Source organism: Neoarius graeffei, chromosome 17 (assembly GCF_027579695.1).
Source record: "Neoarius graeffei isolate fNeoGra1 chromosome 17, fNeoGra1.pri, whole genome shotgun sequence".
Classification (NCBI taxonomy): Eukaryota; Metazoa; Chordata; class Actinopteri; order Siluriformes; family Ariidae; genus Neoarius; species Neoarius graeffei.
The window spans coordinates 66,307,206-66,333,007 of NC_083585.1; the positions used below are offsets into that span (position 1 = coordinate 66,307,206).

A 25,802-nucleotide genomic window follows, 5' to 3' on the forward strand; every position below is an offset into this window, starting at 1 on the left:
CGTTGTGATTGGTGGGCACGATTTGATGCCCGGGGTGTGTTGTTGATATGGTCCAAGGCTAGACCCACTCGTAGGCAAAAATATTTTTGGCCGCTAGGCGGGTGGGTCTAGTTTACTAGGCTACCAAATGCAAGCACCACACCTCAAATCAACTCCAGGCCTTTTATCTGCTTAATTGAGAATGGCATAACGAAGGAATTGCCCACACCTGCCCATAAAATAGCCTTTGAGTCAATTGTCCAATTACTTTTGGTCCCTTTAAAAACAGGGTGGCACATGTTAAGGAGCTGAAACTCCTAAACCCTTCATCCAATTTTAATGTGGATACCCTCAAATGAAAGCTGAAAGTCTGGACTTTATGTCCATGTCCATTATATAACTATAACTTGAATATGTTTCAGTAAACAGGTAAAAAAAACAAAATTTGTGTCAGTGTCCAAATATATATGGACCTAACTGTATTTTCTTCTCTCTCGCTCTCTCTCAGCTAGCCACTAGCTAGTAAAGGAAATGACAGGTAGATAAGCAGAGCTAACCATAGAACACACCATCTTGTTTTATTACAGATGCATATCAAACATCGTACTGCTATAATAATAATAATAAAGTAGTGAATCAACTTTATTTTCCAGACTTTTCCGAAAGCCCCAGTTAGTCAGGACCACTGTTACCCTCGGGGTCTGTAAATGGGTAGATAACAGTGACGAGGCAGCGTGACAGGGTCAGAGTTTTATCCAAGGAGACAAAATCCAATCCAAAGAGCAGAACTGAGCAACAAGAACCAATCAGACATGATCTTTGGGATACTGGCAGAATTTACTAAAAGTGACAGTGATAAATTATTATTACTATCAGTGCAACAAAGCAGAGGATCTTTATTTTGGAGACACAAACTCTCACAATGTGCTTTAGTTCCAGTTCTGTTACATTTGATACTTTTTGGCACTAATTTAACTCCATATTAACCTCAAATCCACCTCACAGTAGGATATATTCGTTTTAAAAACTGTGTGTGTGTGTGTGTGTGTGTGTGTGTAGGGAAGACATTCGTCAGGGCGCCACAGGTGAACATGAACATGGCGACGTGGGGGCGACTGCGCAGAGCGATTCCCTCCATCAGCAACTCATTGAGCCCACAGAGCGGAGCGGAGCAGGGGACAGAACCGGGGCGCAGGGTTCATCCACACACACACACTCCGATCAGGTACACACACACACACACACACTGTTTACAAAAATGTCATATGAACCTAAACACACAATTTAAGTCTCATACAAGCAGAATGTTTTTCCCTTAACTGTGAAGAGGAAAAGTGACTTTTTTTTTTTTTTTTTAAATCTCAGTGGGACTTTCTGGTAAAATAAGGGTAAAACAAACAAAACGTGTGTGTGTGTGTGTTAGTGCGTTTGTGTATGTATTATTACACTTGTGTCTGTGTGTGTGTGTGTGTGTGTGTGTGTTACAACCCCAATTCAAAAAGGTTGGGACACTGTGTAAACTGCAAATAAACCAAAATGCGAAAATTTGCAAATCTTGGAAACCCTATATTTAATTGAAAATAGTACAAAGACAACATATCAAATGTTGAAACCTGAGAAATTTTATTGTTTTTTGAAAACTATATGCTCATTTTGAATTTGATTTCAGAAACATGTTTCAGGAAAAGTTGAGATAGGAGTGTGTTTACCACTGTGTTGCATCACCTCTACTTTTAGCAACACTCTGTAAACATTTGGGAACTGAGGAGACCAACTGCTGTAGTTTTGAAAGAGAAATGTTGTCCCATTCCTGCCTGATATACAATTTCAGTTGCTCAACAGTTCAGGGTCCCTTTGTTATATTTTGTGCTTCATAATGCACCAAATGTTTTAAATGGGAGACAGGTCTGGACTACAGGCAGGCCAGTTGAGCACCCAGACTCTTTTACTACGGAGCCATGCAGTTGTAATATGTGCAGAATGCGGTTTGTCATTGTCTTGCTGAAAGAAGGAAGGCCTTTTCTGAAAAAGATTTAGTCTGGATGGCAGCATATTGCTCTGAAATGTGTTTATATCATTCAGCATTAATGATGCCTTCCCAGATGTACAAGCTCCCCATGTCATGTGCACTAACGCCCCCTCATACCATCACAGACGCCGCTTTTGAGCTGTGCACTGATAACAAGCCGGATGGTCCCTCTCCTCTTTAACCTGGAGGACGCAGTGTCCATGATTTCTAAAAATAATTTCTATTTTTGATTTGTCAGACCTCGGGACAATTTTCCACTTTGCCTCAGTCCATCGTAAAAGAGCTCGGGCCCAGAGAAGGTGGCGGGGTTTCTGGATATTGTTTATATCTGGTTTTAACTTGCGTTTGTGGATGCAGTAATGAAGTGTTTTCACAGACGATGGTTTTCTGAAGTGTTCCTGAGCCCATACAGTGATTTCCACTACAGACACGTGTCTGCTTTTAATGCAGTGTCTCCTGAGAGCCTGAAGATCACAGGCATCCACTATCAGTTTTCAGCCTTGTCTCTTGCATACAGAGATTTCTCCAGATTCTCTGAGTCTTTTAATGATTTTATGCACCATAGATGATGTGATTCCCAAATTCTTTGCAGTTTTACATTGAGAATGTTTCGTTATTCTTAAATTGTTGCACGGTTTGCCCATGCAGTCTTTCACAGAGCAGTGAACCCCTCCCCATTTTTATTTCTGAGATACTCCGCCTCTCTGGGATGCTCTTTTTATACCCAATCATCTTACTGACCTGTTGCCAATTAACCAAATTAGTTTTTGGTTTTTTTTTTTTTTTTTAGCATTACACAATTTTTTCAGTCTTTTGTTACCCCGTCCCAACTTTTGTGAAACGTGTTGCTGACATCACATTCAAAATGAGCATATATTTTTCAAAAAACGTTAAAATTTCTCAGTTTCAACATTTGATATGTTGTCTTTGTACCATTTTCAGTGAAAGATAGGGTTTCCATGATTTGCAAATTATTGCATTCTGTTTTTATCCCCCGCTGGCCGAAAGGCCCGAAAGGGGATTATGTCGTGGCGATGTCCGTCCGTCCCAGAAAGGGTACTCACCTTCTGAAATCAACTCCTCTCACAACTATTGGAGGAATTTCATGAAACTTGGCAGGATTCTTTGTTATATTTCGGTAATACACATATTGCAACTTCGTTCAATTCAGTCGCATTTTAACAGAGTTATGGCGTAGTTGCCAGCGGGGGATATTGTGCTCTCCAAGCACTCTTGTTATTTCCAGTTTTATTTACACAAGATGACACAAGAAAACAGAAAACTACACTATAACACACACACGGAAAACCACAGCCTTTACAGAGAACATCGTTGTTGACATCGTTACTGCGAGATTAATGAGTGTGATTAAATTAAATCTCCGCAGTGACTCAGCGGTGACTAAGCTGGATTTCAATAAAGACGCCACGTCTGGCTCGAAGCGTTACTCGTTGGGCCGAACCAGAGACCCACTACAGGACGAGAAGCTCCACAAAGAACAAGTGCAGGTAACGTCAGAACATCAGGAACATGGAGGAAGGAGAGGAAAATACATCAGTAGGTCATAAAATAACCGAACCCATGCCATACACAAGAGCGGAGAGGAACATGCTGAGTGGAAAAGCTCAATCAGAAAGGTGTTTATTAAAGCATAGAAGAGAGAGACAATTCATATAACATCCTGATATAAACTCACAGCTACATCACGACTGAATCATTTTTTATTTCATCAATTTGGATCATCATAGAACAAGCGCATTAATATTCACGTTAACATTAATATAAACCTGTGATTTTAAACTGCACTACTGTCAGACCTGCTGTTATAGAAAATGAATCAACACCTTTTGACCAATCAGAGTGCAGACTTTCGAGCTCTGTAGCAGTGAAGGTAATCTGCCTGCATTGAACCCATCATGTGTGCGAAAGGAACAGGAAGCTGGAGCTGCAGGCTTGGAGATAAACACTTCTCTACATCCAGCTCACGTCTCACGTGTGTAAATCTTAAACACCCCTCTCCACAGGACGCTCTGAGATCATTCGACTTCCTGAACAACAGGAACAGTGTAGTGGGAACATCGGAGCTCAAACACGCCGCGGAGGACGAGATACAGATTGAAACACCGCAACTGGAGCTGATTGCTGTCCGGAAGCGCAGGGAGATCAGGTGAGGGCTCGCGAACAATGACTGTGTGCGTACTGTCACTGTTCATCACTCTGTGTTTTTATGGGATTAAATTATTCACGCACTTGATGTGTTGATTTTTAGGGATGAGGAAGAGGAGGATGAAGAGGAGCAGTTCCACTTCAGTCTCAGAAACTTTAAATGTATCGCAGTGTTGGGACGCGGCCATTTTGGAAAGGTACCTCTGGAAATTCAGTGTTTAGTGTGCTTGAATAGAAACCCAGTGTGGTCACACCCTCGATGTTCTCCCCCTCAGTGTTCTCCTCCCACACTCGATGTTTTCCCCCTCAGTGTTCTCCCCCACACTCGATGTTCTCCCCCTCAGTGTCCTCCTCCACACTTGATGTTCTCCCCCTCAGTGTTCCCCTCCCACTCTCGATGTTTCCCCCTCAGTGTTCTCCCCCACACTCGATGTTCTCCCCCTCAGTGTTCTCCTCCCACACTCAACGTTCTCCCCCTCAGTGTCCTCCTCCACACTCGATGTTCTCCCCCTCAGTGTTCTCCTCCCACACTCGATGTTCTCCCCCTCAGTGTTCTCCTCCCACACTCGATGTTCTCCCCCTCAGTGTTCTCTTCCACACTCGATGTTCTCCCCCTCAGTGTTCTCTTCCACACTCGATGTTCTCCCCCTCAGTGTTCTCTTCCACACTCGATGTTCTCCCCCTCAGTGTTCTCTTCCACACTCGATGTTCTCCCCCTCAGTGTTCTCCTCCCACACTCGATGTTCTCCCCCTCAGTGTTCTCCTCCCACACTCGATGTTCTCCCCCTCAGTGTTCTCCTCCCACACTCAGCGTTCTCCCCCTCAGTGTTCTCCCCCACACTCGATGTTTCCCCCTCAGTGTCCTCCTCCACACTTGATGTTCTCCCCCTCAGTGTCCTCCTCCACACTTGATGTTCTCCCCCTCAGTGTTCTCTTCCACACTCGATGTTCTCCCCCTCAGTGTTCCCCTCCCACTCTCGACGTTCACCCCCTCAGTGTTCTCCTCCCACACTCACTGTTCTCCCCCTCAATGTCCCCCTTCACCCTTAGGTGGGGTTTACATTAGACCATATCAGCGGATCATCAGATTAACGTTTTTAAAACGATTAGCATGCACACAGCAACGCCAATACACGATTCGCGTGCACACAGCAACGCCAATACACGGATACGCTCGGCTCCGCAGGCATCCTGCGCTCCAAATCACTCCGCCCTGAACAGTGAGTGCCCTCTGGAGGGTGCGCACTCCGGCCCTGCGCAGCTCACACAGCGCGCGAGTGAAGCGCACGAGCAGTGATTCGGGGCTGAGCCGCTGTGTGTGTGATCCCAGCGCATATCACTTACCACTTGCAAGTGGAAGGATGGCAAGCCTAAAGACAATCATAACTACACAATGGGCAGTATTTGCATCAGTATTTGCAGTATTTTCATACTTTTATACTCTTTAATGAAAGGTGATACAAGGCGGAAGTCCGCGCCGTTTTTCAGCAGTCGCGTCACATGACCAACGCCAGCGAATCAGGAAGGTGGATGTCACAGTGACGTTGTCCAATGAGACGCCAGCTAGAGCTCAGCACAGCGTATCCGCGTATCTCAATGTTTACACAGCACCGGACCAGACACGATCTGGATTGAATACGTGGACGCTGGCGGATTCCCGTTTCCCGGCGTTTCCAGGCGTTTTAATGTAAACGGACAGTGCATCCGCGAAGAAAACGAGACAGATACGGTCTAATGTAAACTTGGCCTTAATGTCCTTCCCTTGTTCTCCCCCACCCTTAATGTCCCTCTAACCTTAATGTTCTCCCCCTCGATGCCCCCCACCCTTAATTGCCCTCCCTTGTTGTCCCCCACACTCAGTGTTCTCCCCCTCAATGTTCTCCCCCACCCTTAATGTCCCCCCTATCGATGTCTCACCCCCTCGGTGTTTACTGTCTCTATGTTTGCAAAACAAGTGATTTGACTCAGAGTCGACTCACTGCAGGAAGTGAATCCAACATTCTTTGTGTTTTGGGTTTCAGCTTTTTCTTTTTAAATATGAGCTGTTTTTCTTCCTTTCATTCTTTCGTCCACTTGTTCATTCCTTCCTCCTTTTCTGTCTCTTTATTTCTGTTGTTGATCCTTTTTCTGTTTTTTCTTTCTTTGTTCCACATGTTCCTTCTTTTGCTGCATGTTCTTTCTTTCTCTTCCCCTTCTTTCTGTATCTGTTTTTTCTTTTTTGTTCTTCTTTGCTTCACATTCCTTTATTTCCTGTCCTTTCTTTCTTTCTTTCTTTCTTTCTTTCTTTCTTTCTTTCTTTCTTTCTTTCTTTCTCTCTCTTTCTTTCTTTCTTTCTTTCTTTCTTTCTTTCTCTCTCTCTTTCTTTCTTTCTTTCTTTCTCTCTTTCTTTCTTTCTTTCTTTCTTTCTTTCTTTCTCTCTCTCTCTTTCTTTCTCTCTCTCTCTCTTTCTTTCTCTATCTCTCTTTCTTTCTTTCTCTTTCTTTCTTTCTTTCTTTCTTTCTTTCTCTCTCTCTCTCTCTCTTTCTTTCTTTCTTTCTTTCTCTCTTTCTTTCTTTCTTTCTTTCTCTCTTTCTTTCTCTCTTTCTCTCTCTCTCTTTCTTTCTCTCTTTCTCTCTCTCTCTTTCTTTCTCTCTCTCTTTCTTTCTTTCTTTCTTTCTTTCTTTCTTTCTTTCTTTCTTGTTCGTTCCTGAGCTCCGGCTCCATGTTCTGCATCCTCTGGCTATTTTTATGATTTCTACACACACTTGTGAAAGGTTTGTTTCCTTTTTCCTGTTGCTGTATTTCTGCCTGATGAATGAAGGAGTTTTGCGAGGACGTTTTCAGCTCTACACACTCCTCAGACCGTGTTTGAGTAATTCACGATGGCTTCCTTGCTCGGCTGTGTCTCGTTCCACAGGTTTTATTAGCTGAGTACAGCATCACAGGAGAAATGTTCGCCATCAAGGCTCTAAAGAAAGGAGACATCGTTGCTCGTGATGAAGTCGACAGGTGCGAGATAAACGTGAATTTTTTTTGTCCGATGAGCGTTTGTGATTGGTGGCCATGCTGAAGTGCAGTGTGTTTTCCATGCAGCCTGATGTGTGAGAAGAGGATCTTTGAGACTGTGAACAGCGTTCGGCACCCGTTCCTCGTCAACCTGTTCGCCTGCTTCCAGACCAAAGAGCATGTGTGTTTTGTGATGGAGTACGCAGCAGGAGGAGACCTCATGATGCACATCCACGCTGACGTCTTCTCAGAATCGCGTGCCATGTGAGTCGGAATACACAGCTGCTGAAGTCAGTTTTCTGTTCTCTGCATTCAGATTATTAAAACCTCCTGCGTGTAGGTCACACCTCCAAATTTGCCAGATTTCCTGAAATACAAGCGTCTGAGACAATAACGTCTAGACGACCATCTTTAAACACAAACAAACACTCACCTTTAAACCTGAAAAAATCAGGCACTTGAAGGAAATACTGTTTTTTTCTTTTGCTGTTAAAACAATGTAAAATAATAAGACTATTTAAACATGAAAAAAATGAAAAGACTAAAATGTCTCAGACTATATCACAAATATATTACTGTATGAATAATCCTAGTTGTAATTATCATATTAATCCAGGCTTGTAGTCCGACTCGTGCCCTGATTTTAAGGACTCGTGACTTGACTTGGACTTGAGCACTGATGACTCGGACTCGTGCATTAACTGCATTTGGACTCGTAAATTGGAGACGAGGACTCGGATTTTTTCTTTATTTTTTGTAACATGCCATAATAATTTGCCATAAGATATTTATATCTACATTAATTTTTATGCTAATTCCGTGCAAGAGTATACACGTTCACCTGTTCATATGTCATGTTCAGGAACAAACTAACGTTAATGGCGGTAAAATGCCTGGAGAGACGCCCCTAGGATTGTCCGCTTTGTTTATGCAGACTTCTCGTGCAGTGGGAAAAATGCACTGCTGTGTGTTCCATATGTAGAAGAACTGAATGAATGAATGAACCCTTTATTGTCACTGTTACCAGTGAAATTGACCATCAACCTGTCCTTACAGAGGGGGAACAGGACAGGAAGACAGGGATAAAAAGAAAAGAAAAAAAGGAAAGATGAGGAAAAAAGAACTCCCCCCCCAACTATGCTCCTATCAGGAGTACAGTGTGGGAGCATTTAAAAACCTCCGCAAAAGCACACAATAACACAAGTACACTTTGAAACATGGGACTTGAGGGGGGGAAAGGGGGGAAGGAGGGGGCAATCAGGGGTGGGGGGGTGGGGTAGGAGGGGAGGGGAGGAGGTAGAGGTAACCCAGCGCAAGCAAGCAGCCGTCCGCTCCTGCAGCCATGCAAGCGGCGCTGGTCACACACCCGCTTGTCACACTGGGGGTGAAAAACGGCGACCGCGGAAAATTGGGGAAGGGCGAGAGTGTCTCCCAGCAGTGACCTTCTGGGGGAAATATTACCCCAGCAACGGCCTTGATCAAGGCCAGTGCTGTTCAGGGAGCCAAATGTCGATAAGATAGAGATTGTTTAGTCTTTCAAACAGACGCAGTCTTTACACGTCCACACCACTCGTCCATATCTGTCCATTTCGTCCATTCTGTTCAATTCAATTCCATTTGGTCTCCGAAATACGTATTCCTTGCAAAGCTGAAAGCTGCTCCAAGATAACAACCATTTTTTGGTTAAAGTTCTGAATGTCCACGGTCCAAGTGCCAACAGCTTTGCCCACCACTCCAGTCATATCGGGCAGCTTTGTGGGGCTTTGAACAGCTGTCACCGTTGTCTGATTTCCTCAATATACCAGGGCAATGCCTAATCCAATCAGCAAAAGTCCTGTAATCATGGTTCCGAATAGGCAGATATCTTCAATGTCCTCCAGAGACGTTCTGGCAGGACAGGTGGGTTCCCCCGAACCCAGAAACTGTGTCAATTTCATTAGGAGACCAGTTTATCAAATCCATGCTTTTTTAGTTTAGAAATTCAATGTGGAGAGAGTCTCTTAAAAAAAAAAAAAGCAGACGAGACAAACAAAGAGCACAAGCAGGAAAAAAAAGGAGAGGAGAGCAGAGATGCGACCGCCTTCCGTGAGAGCACGGAGGAAAAAAGAACTATCAAGGAGACGACGGGGACAACCTCGAACTTCAATTGCCATTTGGTAAGACTCCACCCAGAGAAGGAAGTGACACGCTGTGTTCATTGCTCTGTTGATAGTGGGCTTTCTGAGTGATGAACTACATAGCTAGTGTTAACCCTCTCTCATGTTATTTGCTCTGTTGATAGTGGGCGGAGCTTGCTGAGTGATGAACAAGTAGCCTGTTAACTGAGGCTACATCCACACGACAATGGCAACGAGATGTTATTTAAAAAAATATCGCATCCAGATGGGCAACGATCAGTAAAATATCAGGTCCATATGGCAACGCAACGCTCGCTGAAAACGATGCAATACACATGCCACACCTCTAGGGGCGCTGTAAGACGGTCCCTTCGGAGACACCAGAACAATAGAAGTAGGACGCATGCACATAAACTATTATGCGCGAGACTTCATATTAGCCACAAAGTCAGAAAAATCTATTCGTAAAATTACATTATAATGACCAAATACAATGAAAAGTATTTTTCCAGTCTCACCTGTGAAAGGTAATCCCATGTGATCTCGTTTGGACGGTAAACCTGTTGGTACAGTTAAACGCAGCACATGAATGAGGCATCTTTATTCTCCGCTTTGACCCATCCAATATGGCGGCGAGGATGACGTATGATTCTACGCGGAAGGCGGCGTCTTTAATGGTCCGGAATAAATTGAATGCTACACGTTGATGGATTAATTTGTTCTTCTACGCCCTTTTTGAGGAATGTATTGTAGGACTTAAACCAACATCTGAAGAGGTGAGATCGCTCCTTTTTTCCCTATTTTTGCTGGCGGGATTGACTCTGCCCTAAAGGCTATTCTCTCTCTCTCTCTCTCTCTCTCTCTCTCTCTCTCTCACTTTGCACCATTACACAATAAATATTCACAGTGAAAATATTTTGTAAGCGCGTTTCATGAACCAAGTTATAGGATTTGTTGACAACTCGCATCGAGTTCGTTACACTTCTACCCGGCGTGAAGCACTCACAGTCATGTGGTTGTGACGTCATCGTAAACAAATCCGTTCTACTCATCCAGACGACTTCGCAACGGCAACGTTGCCAGATCTTTCCACTCTGGAACCCGTTCTCAAAAAGATTGCGTTTTGGGGCACCCAAAACGCCGGTGCCGTGTGGACGCCAGGCCGAAACGATAAACAATTGTATCGGATTCACCTGAATCCGTTGCCGTGTGGACAGGGCCTAAGATGGCGTAGTTGAGCAGTAACGTTAGTCCAACACAGTAACAGAGACACTTTCACATAAAGGCAGCAATAGACACCGTCAAATGGTGCCTGCAAATGGTTGGAGTCTTGTTCTCAGACTCGACTCAAATTCTTTTTTAATGAGTCGGACTTGAACACTGGGGACTCGAGACTGGACTCGGACTCAACTACAACATCGCGTTAATCACTGGTTTAATCAAACAAAATGGTTTCCACACTCATTATTCAGCCAAGAATGGAATAGCACTTGATCTAGCACATCATATTATTACGCTTTTTATTTTTTAGATCGCTTGCTGACATTTACTCATGCACATGACTTAATGAAGCCAAGAGATGTTAACTAGAGATCACTTGAAGTTAACTCATCAAAGAAGCATCTTCAATTCACTTGTTACTGTTTTCCTGTGGCAGGTTTTATGCAGCGTGTGTCGTCTTGGGGTTACAGTTCTTACACGAGCACAGGATTGTGTACAGGTATAAAAACATTCACGTCCACATCCACACATTTCTCTTTTTAATGTGCATTTCCTGTGGAGGATGTGAGCGTGGAAATGACTGCAGTGAAATATAACCTGCAGAGATCTGAAGCTGGATAATTTACTGCTGGACACGGAGGGTTACGTGAAAATCGCAGACTTCGGGCTCTGTAAAGAAGGTGAGCGAGACCGTGCCTTTTCACTCAGCGCAGATTGTTTCAGTTTAAACTTGGCAAGCTAGTCACAAGCAACGCTGTGTGTGTGTGTGTGTGTGTGTGTGTGTGTGTGTGTGTGTGTGTGTGTGTGTGTGTGTGTGCGCGCGCATGTCAGGAATGGGCTTCCAGGATCGGACGAGTACTTTCTGTGGTACACCAGAGTTCCTGGCCCCCGAGGTGCTAACAGAGACGTCATACACCCGTGCTGTGGACTGGTGGGGGCTTGGAGTGCTCATCTTCGAAATGCTGGTTGGCGAGGTCAGGTTTTTCACACACAAATACAGTGGTGCTTGAAAGTTTGTGAACCCTTTAGAATTTTCTATATATCTGCATAAATATGACCTAAAACATCATCAGATTTTCACACAAGTCCTAAAAGTAGATAAAGAGAACCCAGTTAAACAAATGAGACAAAAATATTATACTTGGTCATTTATTTATTGAGGAAAATGATCCAATATTACATATCTGTGAGTGGCAAAAGTATGTGAACCTCTAGGATTAGCAGTTCATTTGAAGGTGAAATTAGAGTCAGGTGTTTTCAATCAATGGGATGACAATCAGGTGTGAGTGGGCACCCTGTTTTATTTAAAGAACAGGGATCTATCAAAGTCTGATCTTCACAACACATGTTTGTGGAAGTGTATCATGGCAAAGGAGATTTCTGAGGACCTCAGAAAAAGCGTTGTTGATGTTCAGGCTGGAAAAGGTGACAAAACCATCTCTAAAGGGTTTGGACTCCACCAATCCACAGTCAGACAGATTGTGTACAAATGGAGGAAATTCAAGACCATTGTTACCCTCCCCAGGAGTGGTCAACCAACAAAGATCACTCCAAGAGCAAGGCATGTAATAGTCGGCAAGGTCACAAAGGACCCCAGGGTAACTTCTAAGCAACTGAGGGCCTCTCTCACATTGGCTAATGTTAATGTTCATGAGTCCACCATCAGGAGAACACTGAACAACAAAGGTGTGCATGGCAGGGTTGCAAGGAGAAAGCCACTGCTCTCCAAAAAGAACATTGCTGCTCATCTGCAGTTTGCTAAAGATCACGTGGACAAGCCAGAAGGCTATTGGAAAAATGTTTTGTGGACGGATGAGACCAAAATAGAACTTTTTGGTTTAAATGAGAAGTGTTATGTTTGGAGAAAGGAAACCACTGCATTCCAGCATAAGAACCTTATCCCATCTGTGAAACATGGTGGTGGTAGTATCATGGTTTGGGCCTGTTTTGCTGCATCTGGGCCAGGACGGCTTGCCATCATTGATGGAACAATGAATTCTGAATTATACCAGCGAATTCTAAAGGAAAATATCAGGACATCTGTCCATGAACTGAATCTCAAGAGAAGGTGGGTCATGCAGCAAGACAACGACCCTAAGCACACAAGTCGTTCTACCAAAGAATGGTTAAAGAAGAATGAAGTTAATGTTTTGGAATGGCCAAGTCAAAGTCCTGACCTTAATCCAATGGAAATGTTGTGGAAGGACCTGAAGCGAGCAGTTCATGTGAGCAAACCCACCAACATCCCAGAGTTGAAGCTGTTCTGTACGGAGGAACGGGCTAAAATTCCTCCAAGCCGGTGTGCAGGACTGATCAACAGTTACCGCAAACGTTTAGTTGCAGTTATTGCTGCACAAGGGGGTCACACCAGATACTGAAAGCAAAGGTTCACATACTTTTGCCACTCACAGATATGTAATATTGGATCATTTTCCTCAATAAATAAATGACCAAGTATAATATTTTTGTCTCATTTGTTTAACTGGGTTCTCTTTATCTACTTTTAGGACTTGTGTGAAAATCTGATGATGTTTTAGGTCATATTTATGCAGAAATATAGAAAATTCTAAAGGGTTCACAGACTTTCAAGCACCACTGTACACTCCATGTATTGCTGTTACAGTAAAATGATCAATGACAGGATGGTTAAAGATGGCGGCACGTACACACGCAGTGGCTCCTCTCCGTCCCGACAGAACGGTGTTTTCGTGTTTTTTGTGTTTTAAAACAGTGTGTATCTGTTCGTCTTTGTCGCGTCCATCAGTCTTAAGGTGCACATACTCCCGTGAGTTTCTGCTCGACATCCGCAGAACTATATTCATGGATATAAATCCAGCGGACGCGGAAGCGCTATGCGATTACGTTTTGCTCCAGAGGCCTGCTCAACCACCGACCCCCACTCCTGCATCCAGCCCACAGTGGAGGCGCCACAGGCGGAACATGCGGAAGCAGAAGAGGGGCAAGCGTGGAGGTATCCGGGCTAGGCTAGCAGCTAGCCCTCACCGGCCGGCTATCCCTACCATCACTCTGGCCAATGTACGTTCATTGGACAACAAGCTGGATTATGTCCGCCTACTCTGCTCATCTTCTAAGTCTGTGAGTGAGTGTTGTGTCCTTGTGTTTGTGGAAACATGGCTTAACAACAGCGTCCCGGACTGTGCCATTCAGCCAGCCCGGCTAACATACTACCGGTCAGACAGAGCGCTAGTCGAGGGGGGAAGACTCGTGGCGAAGGACTATGTGTTTACATCAGTGATGCCTGGTGCTGCGATGCTGTCGTGGTCTGCAAACACTGTTCACCACTGGTGGAGTTTATAATTATTAAGTGCCGGTCATTCTACCTGCTGAGGCAATTTACAGCCATATTGCCAATTGCATATAACAACAGGAGTGAAGCACTGAATGAACTCTATCAGCACATCAGTGAGCAGCAGACAGCCCACCCAGATGCTTTCCTCATCCTGGTTGGGGATTTCAACCATGCAAACCCCAAGAGCATGTTTCCAAAACTCTATGGACATATCAACTTTCCCACACGTGGAAACAATACTCTGGACAGTGTTTACACCATGCATAGAGGCGCCTACAAAGCCCTCCCCCTCCCCCACCTTGGGGCCTCAGATCACTCCATTGTTATGCTAATGCCAGCATACAGGCTGCCGGTTAAAGTCACCAAACCAGCTACAAAGCAGATACGTGTGTGGCCAGAGGGGTCCTCAGAGACACTCCAGGACTGTTTTTCCACCACTGACTGGAGCATGTTCAGACAGGCGGCCACCTACAACAATACTACAGATCTCCAGGAGTACACGGAGACCGTCACTGCCTACATGAGGAAGTGCATGGATGACATTACAGTCACCAGAACCATCTCCATTCGGGCAAATCGGAAGCCATGGCTGACAGGGGAAGTGCACAGGCTCCTGAGGGCTCAGAACGCCGCCTTCAGAGCTAAGGACCAGATGGGCCTGAGGACAGCTAGGGCCAACCTGTCACGAGGCATCAGGGTGGCCAAGAGACAGTATTCCAGGAACATTGCTGACTACTTCAACGACAGCAGAGACACCAGGAACCTGTGGCGGGGGATTCAGACCATCACAGACTACAAGCCCTCGATGCAGACTTGTGATTACTCCACGTCTCTGCTGAATCAGTTGAATGACTTCTTCGCTCGCTTTGAGGCAGACAACAGCACCACGGCACAGAAGACCCCACCACCTCCCAGCGACCAGGTGTTGACGCTGTCCCCAGACAGCATGAGGAGAGCTCTCAGGACAACAAATGCACGGAAAGCCCCGGGTCCTGATAACATTCCTGGTCGTGTCCTGAGAGACTGTGCCGAGGAGCTTGCAGATGCCTTTACAGACATCTTCAACATCTCGTTGAGCCAGGCTGTTGTCCAAATGTGCCTCAAAGCCACCACCATCATCCCAGTCGTGAAGAAGCTGTCTCCCTCCTGCTTCAATGACTACCGCCCGGTCGCACTCACTCCCATCCTCATGAAGTGCTTCGAGCGTCATGCGGCATATCAAGTCTGCCCTCCCCTCTGCCCTGGACCCTTTCCAGTTTGCATATCAGTCCAACCGTTCGACCGATGACGCCATCTCCACTGCCCTCCACTTAGCCCTCACCCACCTGGAGACAAAAGACTCGTACGTCAGAATGCTGTTCATAGACTTTAGCTCAGCATTCAACACAATCATTCCTCAGCAGCTCATTCATAAACTGGACCAGCTGGGACTCAACACCTCCCTGTGCAACTGGCTGCTGGACTTCCTGACAGGGAGACCACAGGCTGTACGGATCGGCAGCAACTCCTCCAGCACCATCACATTGAACACGGGGGCTCCCCCAAGGATGTGTGCTGAGCCCCCTCCTCTTCACTCTGCTGACCCACGACTGCACACCAACATCCAGCTCCAACCTCTTCATTAAGTTTGTGGATGACACGACTGTGGTGGGTCTCATCAACAATGGCGATGAGACAATCTACAGGAGTGAGGTGAGCCGCTTGGCCATGTGGTGCAAGGACAACAATCTCCGCCTGAACGTGGAGAAGATGAAGGAGATTGTTGTGAACTTCAGGAGAGCACACACCCAGCATGCTCCACTAACTATCGACGGTGCTGCAGTGGAGAGGGTGAGCAGCACCAAGTTTCTGGGTGTGCACATCTCTGAAGACCTGTCCTGGAGCAACAACACCGCATCACTGGCCAAAAAAGCCCAACAGTGTCTGTACTTCCTCCACAAACTGAGGAGAGCAAGAGCCCCGGCCCCCATCATGCACACTTTCTACAGAGGCACCATCGAGAACATCCTGACCAGCTGCATCACCGTGTGGCACGGTGCCTGCACCGTGTCCTGCTGCAAGACTCTGCAGCGCATCGTGAGAGCAGCTGAGAGGATCATTGGTGTCTCTCTCCCTTCTCTTATGGATATCTATAACTCCCGCCTCACCCGCAAAGCCATCAGGATTGCAGGTGACCCCACCCACCCATCTCACAGCCTCTTCAGCCTGCTGCCGTCAGCGAGGAGACTGCGGAGTCTCCTGGCCAAAACCAGCAGGCTCAAGGACAGTTTCTTTCACCAGGCGGTCAGGAGGCTCAACTCCCTCCCTGTTCTGCCCCTCCTCCCCCCTCTGCCCCCTGCCACAGATTCTGCCCGCACACCCCCCTGCCCCCCCTTCAGCATCTGACATCATGTCACCCTCACAGTACCCCCCCAACACACACACACACATACTCTCAACATTCATTCGCACACTGAACTCAGGGACTGCACATTTCACTTTACCTCGCTCATTTGCACTATTCCGCACTACCTCACCTTAACAGCTATTAGTTTATTGTTTATACTGCTTATTTCATGTTTACCTGCTATACCTCAAGTGCCCTTAACTGTTTATTTTATGTCCTTTTGCTCCAATTTATATGTATGTGTGTGTGTGTGTGTGTATACACACACACATATATGTGGGTGGGTGTATATATATATATATATATATATATATATATATATATATATATATATACACCTGTGAGTGTTTAGTCTATGTCTATTTTCTTATCTAGAGTGTTTACACTGTTTATATTGTTTATTTCAGTTATTCTATTTTTATTTATTGCATTGCCTGTTTGCACCGTGGGTCAGAGAGGACTGAAATTTCATTTGTGCTGTATGTCGAGCATGTGTAGCATATTTGACAATAAAGTTGATTTGACTTGACTTGATGGTGTATAGAAGCCGAGTCACTGTTACCACTCTGTATATCCCATACCAGCACATCCCCAAGTGTTTTATTCCTCTTATACGTCAGTAAGTTGCCAACAAATACACTGTCCATTTAATAAATAAAAAATAAGTCTTACTTTTCATCCAGCTTTCGTCACATTTATGTTTATGGAACATCTGTGGAACAAGTTTGCCAATCCCTTGAGAATGTAAAACGGTAGAGCAGATTGTGTTGTGCGATGCAGTTGCACCCTTCTAGCGGGGTTCCGCGGCATCGTCACTTCGCTCTTTGCTCTTCTGATCTTGCTTCACCGTTGATCTAAAACTGTGCATTCTCCTGCATTCTGAGTGCCATATTTGAAGAAAATTGAACAAGAAGCCATGACTTAATGGCTAGAAAGCAACTTTGGGACCAAAAGGTAGCCGGTTCAATTCCCTGGACCAGCAGGAATAGCTGAAGTGCCCTTGAGCAAGGCACCTAACCTCCAACTGCTCTAGGTTTGGTGTATGTCACTCTGGATAAGAGCATCTGCTAAATGCCATTAATTTAATGTAATGAGGAATCGGACTGACATACCGTACTTCACAAAACGCTGTTTCTCGCCTCGCCTCGATGCTTTGATGCTGATGATCCAACAACCAAGTCCCCTTGAACTTGTCACTGTGAATCTTTTTTTTTTCTTCAGAGTTTTCATTGTTCACGATCACCAGAGTGTGTCTGGTTTTTACACATACTGGTGTGACTTGTTGAAACATGTGAGCGCATTGCTGACTGGCTAGAACCATCACGAGAACCAGTGGAATGGCTCGATAGGATAGAGTGATACAATTTAGATTCAACATCATCATTATCATTATTGCGCTGTTCCATTCGCTCTCGGCTTCACTTCAAGCTAGTCGGCCTTTCGATTTCATAAACTCAGTGAAATTTAGTTCCGTCTGAAATGTGGTGATTGTGATATCTGTTTATTTCTGTAATATCTCACAAAATATCAGGCCATTCTGTGGCTGGGAAGTTATTTAATTTGAGGGGATTAAAGCAAATAATGTGCATGAAATCGCTCGCTTGGTGCAGTCAAGCAGACAGAGGAAGTCCATGTGTGCATGCGCAGGTTTACCTTCTTCTTCTTCTTTTGGGTTTTACGGCAGCTGGCATCCACAGTGTTGCATTACTGCCATCTACAGGTTTCCCTTTGAGCGTGCACTGACTGTTCCATCATTCTGTCACTAAACAAACAGCTGATCACACCGAGGTGCTCGATGAGCGCCCATATTTATTAGTTTGGTCCTGCGTTTCCTTTCCTTCGTATAGAACATAACGTCTTTTCTTCTCGCTTTCTTTCCGTTACTGTAGTCGGTCTTTCACGTTTCATTCACACACTCGTGTCCTCCATTTTTCTCTCCTGTTTCAAATTTATATCCCACAATGCCTTGCGTGAACGGGGAAAGCCCACCACGTGATGTGATGCATGATGTAGTATCTTGTATTGGGTCATGGTGAAGCAGGAAAAAATAGTGGAGAATTTAGGGCCACATGGCCCTAAATTCATTAATTGTTCTATTTAAAAAAAATAAAATTGGAAGTCTGTGATTCGAATTCAGCAGCTTTCGGTCCACTAAACAAAAATAATTGGGTGTCGGGGAAAATAATTTTTATGACCTACACTTGAAAAATCTGAAAGGCAGTACAGCTTTAATATGACGCTGTATACTTGTGTCCTGTGTGCTGAAAACAGCTGAAGCGAGATCAGCAGAGTGAATCCAGCAGTGTTTGCTGATTATTTTGTAATGCGGTATTTTTAGAGCTAAAATCAGTAGGCGGGATTCACCTGTCAAAATTGGTAGACTACCGCATGAATCAGGAGAGTTGACAAGTATGCAAATTATTTCCTGATCTCACTTGTGTTACAGAACCTATAAACATTCGCACCATGTTGCCAAGAAACTGCAAATAAGCGTAAACTCCATCATCCTAAAGATGTCGAAAACAAAGTTACAGCTTTAGTTATTCCAGTTTATAATCAACAGAGGATCTGCCGTACAAGTCCTGATTTGTTGCTATAGAAACGATAACCTATTAAAACAAGTGCATTATTATTCATTTAAACCTGTGATGTGATATTTGTCATAGCTGCACTACTGTTATAGAAGATTAATCAACACCATCTCCTTGTGACCAATCAGAATCCAGAATTCAACAACACTGTGGTAGAAATCATGATCATAAAATAGATCATTTGTGAGCAATCTGCTTTAGCTACGGTTTAGCTAGCACCATACCAGTGCTAGCTTGCTAAACTGTTAACGTTAGCCAAGTAACTCAAAGGCGAGTTCCTCAAATTGTATTAGGAAATGTAGATATGTAAATTCGTGTTTTTCCAAAATTCATTTGTAACATTGTATGGCGGCCATTTTAAGAAGTAATTTTCATGGCGTGAAAAGAATTGCATAATAAAATTCATTCTCTGATTGGTCAATTGGTCGCCTGTAAGAGTGTGATTCTCTGCAGTCTCCGTTTCCTGGTGATGATGAAGAGGAGGTGTTTGACAGCATCGTGAACGATGAGGTGCGTTACCCGAGGTTCCTGTCCACTGAGGCCATCTCCATCATGAGGAGGGTGAGTGCTGTGAACATGACCCCTGCTCATCACAGCAACTTAATTTATGCTCTGCACATTAGCATGATTAGCTGTAATGTTAATATATCATGCAGCTGTTGAGGAGGAATCCTGAGCGACGTCTGGGAGGAGGAGAGCGCGACGCTGAGGAAGTCAAGAAGCATCTGTTCTTCCGAGTGAGTGAATACCATGAACCCTACGTTCACACTCGTGTGTTTTCTGTGTACGCGCGCATCAGGTTCCAAAGACGAGCGACATTTGAATTTAGACTTTCTGTGCAAATTAGATTCGACACGCAAAACCAAATGGAGGGAAATTTCCCTGGAGTTAAACAGCGCGTGATTCGCACCTGTGACGTTGTCGGGTTTCAGGTGAAGGACAGGTGACGAGTACAACAACGGGATCCTCTTCTACATCGACTACCGCTGCTTTACCCTGGTGCTGGGGAAGAGAACCAGAATGAGACACGACACACACTACACCCCACACACTCCGTCACACATCGGGGCAATTTAGGGAAGAGATGGAGGGAAGGAAAGAAAGTGAAGAGGAATAAGAGAGCAAGTGAAGGAAGAAGAGTAAGAAATAAATGAGTGAATGAAAAAGAAAGAAGGAACAGGATGAAAGAAAGAAGAGAAGGAGGGGGAATGAGAGAGAAAGAAAGGAAAAGTAAGGAAAGTATAGATATGAGAAAGAGAGAGGGGGAGAGAGAGCAAGAAAAAGCAAAAGAAAGAAAGAAAGACCAAGGAGAGGAAATAAGAAGAATGAGATGAGTGAGAAAGTGAAGGAAGGAAAGGAAAGAGGAAGAAAGGGAAGAGAAGGAATGACAGAAAGGAAATAAAGATAAGGACAGAAAGAAATAAAAGAAGGAATGACTGAAGGAAGGAGGGAAGAAGAGGAGGGGGAATGACAAAGGGAAAGAAAGGGAAGGGAGGAGGGAAAGAAAGGAAAGTATGGAAGAGAGAGGAAAACGAAGGAAGGAAAATAGAGAAAGAAAGAGAAAGTGAAAGAAGGAGAGAAAGGAAGGGAAGGAAAGAGAGAGGAAGAAAGGGAAGAGAGAGGAAGAAAGGGAAGAGAAGGAAGGAGAGAAAGAAAGTGGATGAATGAAAAAGAAAGGGAAGAAGGATAAAAGAAAGAGAAAGAAAGAAGGGAGGGATGAGAGAAAGAAGGGAAGGAGGGGGAATGAGACAAAGGGAAAGGGAGGGAAAGAAATGAAAGAGGAGGGATGAGGAAAGGAAAAGTAAAGGAAAGAGGGAAAGAAAGGAAAGTAGAGAAAAGAATAAGAAAGGAAAAAAGGGAGAGAAGGAGAAGAGGAAAGAAGAATGAGTGAGGAAGAAATGAAAAGAAAGTGAAGGAATGAGGAGAAAAGAGGAAGGAAGGAAAAAAGGGACAGAAAGGAGAAAGAAGAATGAGAAAGAAATGAAAAAGTGAAGGAATGAGGGAAAGAAAGGAAAGAGGAGGGATGAGGGAAGAAAAAGGAAAAGTAAAGGAAGGAAAAATGAAAGGAAAGAGGGAGGGAAAGAGGAGGAATGAAAAGAAAGTGAAAGGAGGGAAATAAAGGGAAGGAAAGGGATGAGATGAAAAAGGAAGGGGCAACAGAAACACAGATGAAAAGAGAAGGCAAGAGACTTTTGTCACCTGAAAATTGTAAATGTCCAAGGTTGGAGTTTTATGGATTTTTTTTTTTTTCCTGGTGTTCAAATGAAGATGGAGTTCAGTTTCAGTTTTCTCGATGATTACGGTTTTCCTCACAGATGCTTTAATGATTGCTAATTTGTACAGAATTCTACAATTTTAACTTTAAAAAACTTTACTAACTGCTGGTTAATGAAGTTGCGGGAATGAAAGTCAGATGTTCTCTGAAGACATGCAGTCGTTCCTCCTGGTTTACAGAAGAACGCTGTTTAAACCATGAGGAGCCTTCAGTAGAACTGCTGAAGAACTTGAGCTGAGCAGAGAAACGTCTCTGTGTGATATAAACACTGACACTCGTTACTTTCCTGTTCACTCCTCCAGAACATCGACTGGAACGGACTGCTGGCGAAGAAAGTGAAGCCACCGTTTGTGCCGATGATCCACGGAGCGAGCGACGTGAGCAATTTTGACGACGAGTTCACATCGGAGGCGCCGGTGCTCACCCCTCCCCGAGAACCACGCCCACTGAGCCGGGACGAGCAGGAGATGTTCGCTGACTTCGACTATATCGCTGACTGGTGTTAGCAACCGCACACGCGCACATGCTAGCTCACCTGGACCTCATTAACCACTGTGAACACCACTCTGCTTCCACTTCCTGTTCCACTCTCGCACGCAGGACGCTTTTACTCAAACTAGAACCATCAGCGAAGAGCAGCGTGGACCAGGTTTGATAGAAACTCACTCGCTTTACGAAGGACAAGTGCGACGCTCCAGGTTTAATCTCCTGAGTACAAGCCCCGCCTACCTACACTGCCTCTTCGTGAAGGGAAGGACACTGAGATTTTAACGTTTCCGTGGTAACAATATTGAAAACCGTGATAAATGTGCCACTGTTTTACAGGAGTGTATTTACCACTACAGGCTCCGCCTCTTTGTTCTTAACGGACACGACCGTCTGACTACATGATAACATGCTACGTAGACTATGCACATCCTGATTTCGCTAAAAGACACGACACATTGACATGTTCAGGGGTCAACTAGGTATGTTACGTGAAATTTCATCCAAATTCGCTAAGCTGATTTTACGATAATCACAATAGTTTACGTAACATTCGTAAATCTGGCTTGGGTTCATAATTACTTAGTGAAATCAAAGCTAATGTTAGCTACCGTGCATTTAACTTTTGACTTGTGGTCAAAATAATTTACCCAACATTACTTCAATAGATCGCTAGGCTAGCTATCTTGCTAACACTTTGCCAGTAGATTTGGTTTTATGTTTTAATAGTTAGCCCAGTGTTAACTAGCTTGCTGGAAATGTTTTGTTTTAATTACATACAAAATAGTTGTGTATCATAATAATATGTAATAGATATTTACTAGTGTGTTTTATATATACAAATAATTTCTGAAAGTATCCAGATGTCCCACTGCAGCAGGTTGGCATCTGACTGATGTAACCTGGTAAACTTGGAGCATCAGTAGGTGCTTTCGGACCAGAGGAATTTTTTCATAGTTCTTAGAACTGTTGGAGGAAGTTCCTTTTTTCTTTGTGTGCCACATTTCAGGAACTGAGGACAATCGTAGCTCTTAGAATGCCATTCTGAGGGAATGTTTTAGCTCCTACTTCAGCAAAGGTTCTCTCCCAGCACAAGAGGAACCATGTGTGTTTCTGTGAAGGATCTCAGGTGGGGTTTACATTAGACCATATCAGCGGATCATCAGATTAACGTTTTTAAAAACGATTAGCATGCACACAGCAACGCCAATACACGATTCGCGTGCACACAGCAACGCCAATACACGGATACGCTAATCACATGACTAATTCGGCACGTAAGTTGAAATGTGTCAGTGCGGCTCATCGCTTCCTCCTCAGCGGCTGCGCTCCAAATCACTCCGCCCTGAACAGCGAGTGCCCTCTGGAGGGTGCGCACTCTGGCCCTGCGCAGCTCACAAAGCGCGCGCGAGTGAAGCGCACGAGCAGTGATTCGGGACTGAGCCGCTGTGCGCAAGTCACTTACCACTTGCAAGTGGAAGGATGGTAAGCCTAAAGACAATCATAACTACACAATGGGCAGTATTTGCATCAGTATTTGCAGTATTTTCATACTTTTATACTCTTTAATGAAAGGTGATACAAGGCGGAAGTCCACGCCGTTTTTCAGCAGTCGCGTCACATGACCAACGCCAGCGAATCAGGAAGGTGGATGTCACAGTGACGTTGTCCAATGACGACGCCAGCTGGAGCTCAGCACAGCGTATCCGCGTATCCTCAATGTTTACACAGCACCGGACCAGACACGATCTGGATTGAATACGTGGACCCTGGCGGATTCCCGTTTCCCGGCGTTTCCAGGCGTTTTAATGTAAACGGACAGTGCATCCGCGAAGAAAATGAGACAGATACGGTCTAATGTAAACTTGGCCTCAGTCATCCAGGTCATCGTAAACCGTAGGTGCTAAAGAAGGCAAGTGGCCTTACTTGAAATCCTTGAAGATGTTTCACCTCTCAGCCCAAAGGCTTCTTCAGTTCTGTCTGACTAGTGGGGAGTAATAGGTATTTATCCTCTAGTGGACCAAAAGCAACCCTAATGAGAGTTGTTGAGGTCACGTGGGTTGTTGACCCTCTCAGTCATCCTGTAGGTTGTTGGGGTCCCTGGAGGCCGGGTGTGAATGGTGTTAGCAGCCTAGAGGGTCGTTAGGGTGATCTGTGGGTCGCAAGTCCACAGTGATTGGTCTGGACACAAGTGTATTTTGATTGAACATGAACCAATGCAGCACCGGCAACCACCATTTTTGAAAATCCCTGTAAAACGTTCACTGTGTGAAGAACAGCTCTTAACATTTGCGTTAAAAAATGGGCAGGAAAACATGGACAAATAACCCAACAGTGGATCCAGTCTTTATTGCGCGTATACATGATGGAGGAAATACAGCATGATTTTGATGCGTCTACACAAAATATAACAGTCTTCGCTACCATTTCCTGCTAATGTCACGCTAGCAAACTGGGTTACGTAACTTCAGCGGTCTTGCTGAAAATACAAAAAAGCCCTTGAAGGTATGTAGTTCTCTGGGGAGATGCCCAATGAGTAGATCCTCTCAATGAGTCCTTAGAACCGTTTGGTCCAAAAGCACCTTATAATGCACCCAAGCTAATACAGCAGTATGCTGGGTAGTAAATTTAGATAGCTAGAGTTACACGTTAACTGCTTTAACGTTGATCCAGTGCTGCAACCAGCAAGAAAAAAAAAACAGCAGGTGTTTCTCAATGTCAAGGAAGGATTCTTAAAGCCAAACAAAACCCAAAAAATAAACGTGTTTGCCGATTACGGCAAGTGCCCTGATGTAACCCCCTGTATGTTTTCATTGAAAATAAAACTTTATAATAATTTATCAATTTTAAAAGTTGTAATATTGCTAAGAATAGGCTTCCCTGGGTGCAGCCATTTGCGCTTAAACCAGATATCCACTTGTGACGTAGCTGACATGCTGGTACACCGTTTGCCTGAGTAACACAAGATTGAGACGGCCCCAGGAACCAGTATCTTTGTATATTGTACAGTTTTCTTAAGTAATCAGCGTATTTTGCTGTGCTGACCTGCTGTGAAGTGGTCTTCACAAACTACCTTGTACTTGTCGAAATGGAATTTGTCCACAGTGACGTGTGTTGATGAAATGCAGCCATTTTGCTGCTTGCTCCGTCAAAGGAATATTCTTTATAGGATTGAGGATGGCAAAAAAACGATTTCCCTTTATGACTTTCAGGCTTATTTTTACACCCGAATGCTTGACACTCGGCATCTTCAGGGTCGTTTACAACTATATAGAAGTGATGGATCCATTAGATCTCAGCCTTGGTAAATCATGTCGCATGTAAGTGACATCGCAATCTCGGATTCTCTTGCGTAATTTGTACTCTGAGCGCAATGTTTGAACCACGGAGAGATAAATGTCAGTGCCCAGGAAAGTTTTATTTTTGAAAGAACAATCTGTACAGAGTATACAGATACAAATACGGACAAGTGAACACTCGAACATGTCTTGTATGGATATTATGTCAATATAAAGGAGTTTATTTTTTGGGATTTGTTTGGCTTTTTAAGGGCTGCATTTCAAGGATCCCACGTCACTGAATCCCACCAAACAACTTTTCTGATATCCAGGATCCTTCAAATTTTGCCAAGTCCTTTGCTCAGAGAATTTTCAAGGACGCATGTGTTCCTCCTCATGGTTCTTAAAATCACCCACAATCCTATGCACACAGATGTACAACGCAGGACCTTTTCAGTGATGGACACCTGCCTAGCCTCTGAAAGACCCGTCCTACCAAGGAAGCAGCCGAGACATCGAAAGATTTTCATGCTAAATAGGCTCAACCTAGCCAAATAAGCGCAAAGTGTTTGGTTTACGTTAGCATAACCTTGCTCTTGTTGACACCAGTCACTTAGCGAAATCAGGACGTAGATGACAGATCCAGCGATTTTGCTCTGAAGTCACGGACAGAACTCGCCGCTGTGGGTTAATTCACCGCAGCATGAAGCGGAGAGTTTATTCCAGCTGGTAGAATGTAAAGATTAGCAGAGGATATTGTATGTTTGAGCAGCTGTTGGCTAATGTCATGTTCTAAGCAAATATAGAAAACATAGGATTTTGGATGATTATACTGTGAATGTACAAGTCAGTGAGTGATCATGTATGGGGTAGATGGAGGGGGAGGGGCAAAACATTGTACAGAGCAACAGATCGTCAATAAACATAGCTCCAAGAAGAGTTAACCTAATAAAATTGTACTTCCATGAAATTGCTCATG

At 44.4% G+C, this 25,802-nt stretch overlaps 1 protein-coding gene across 2 annotated transcripts in view; it reads left to right on the forward strand.

Annotated features, from left to right (window-relative positions):
• Positions 1-25,793, forward strand: part of pkn2a (protein kinase N2a) — a 71,629-nt gene extending 45,836 nt beyond the window's left edge. For both annotated transcript variants that reach the window (XM_060897865.1, XM_060897864.1), the window contains 12 exons: positions 1,039-1,204; positions 3,396-3,516; positions 4,033-4,175; positions 4,278-4,371; positions 7,071-7,162; positions 7,247-7,423; positions 10,934-10,996; positions 11,101-11,177; positions 11,329-11,471; positions 19,238-19,345; positions 19,441-19,521; positions 21,362-25,793. In XM_060897865.1, coding sequence (XP_060753848.1) covers positions 1,039-1,204; positions 3,396-3,516; positions 4,033-4,175; positions 4,278-4,371; positions 7,071-7,162; positions 7,247-7,423; positions 10,934-10,996; positions 11,101-11,177; positions 11,329-11,471; positions 19,238-19,345; positions 19,441-19,521; positions 21,362-21,565 — 1,469 coding nt within the window. In that variant the 3' untranslated portion in view covers positions 21,566-25,793. The remainder of the gene's footprint in view (positions 1-1,038; positions 1,205-3,395; positions 3,517-4,032; positions 4,176-4,277; positions 4,372-7,070; positions 7,163-7,246; positions 7,424-10,933; positions 10,997-11,100; positions 11,178-11,328; positions 11,472-19,237; positions 19,346-19,440; positions 19,522-21,361) is intronic.
• The last annotated feature ends 9 nt before the right edge of the window (positions 25,794-25,802 follow it).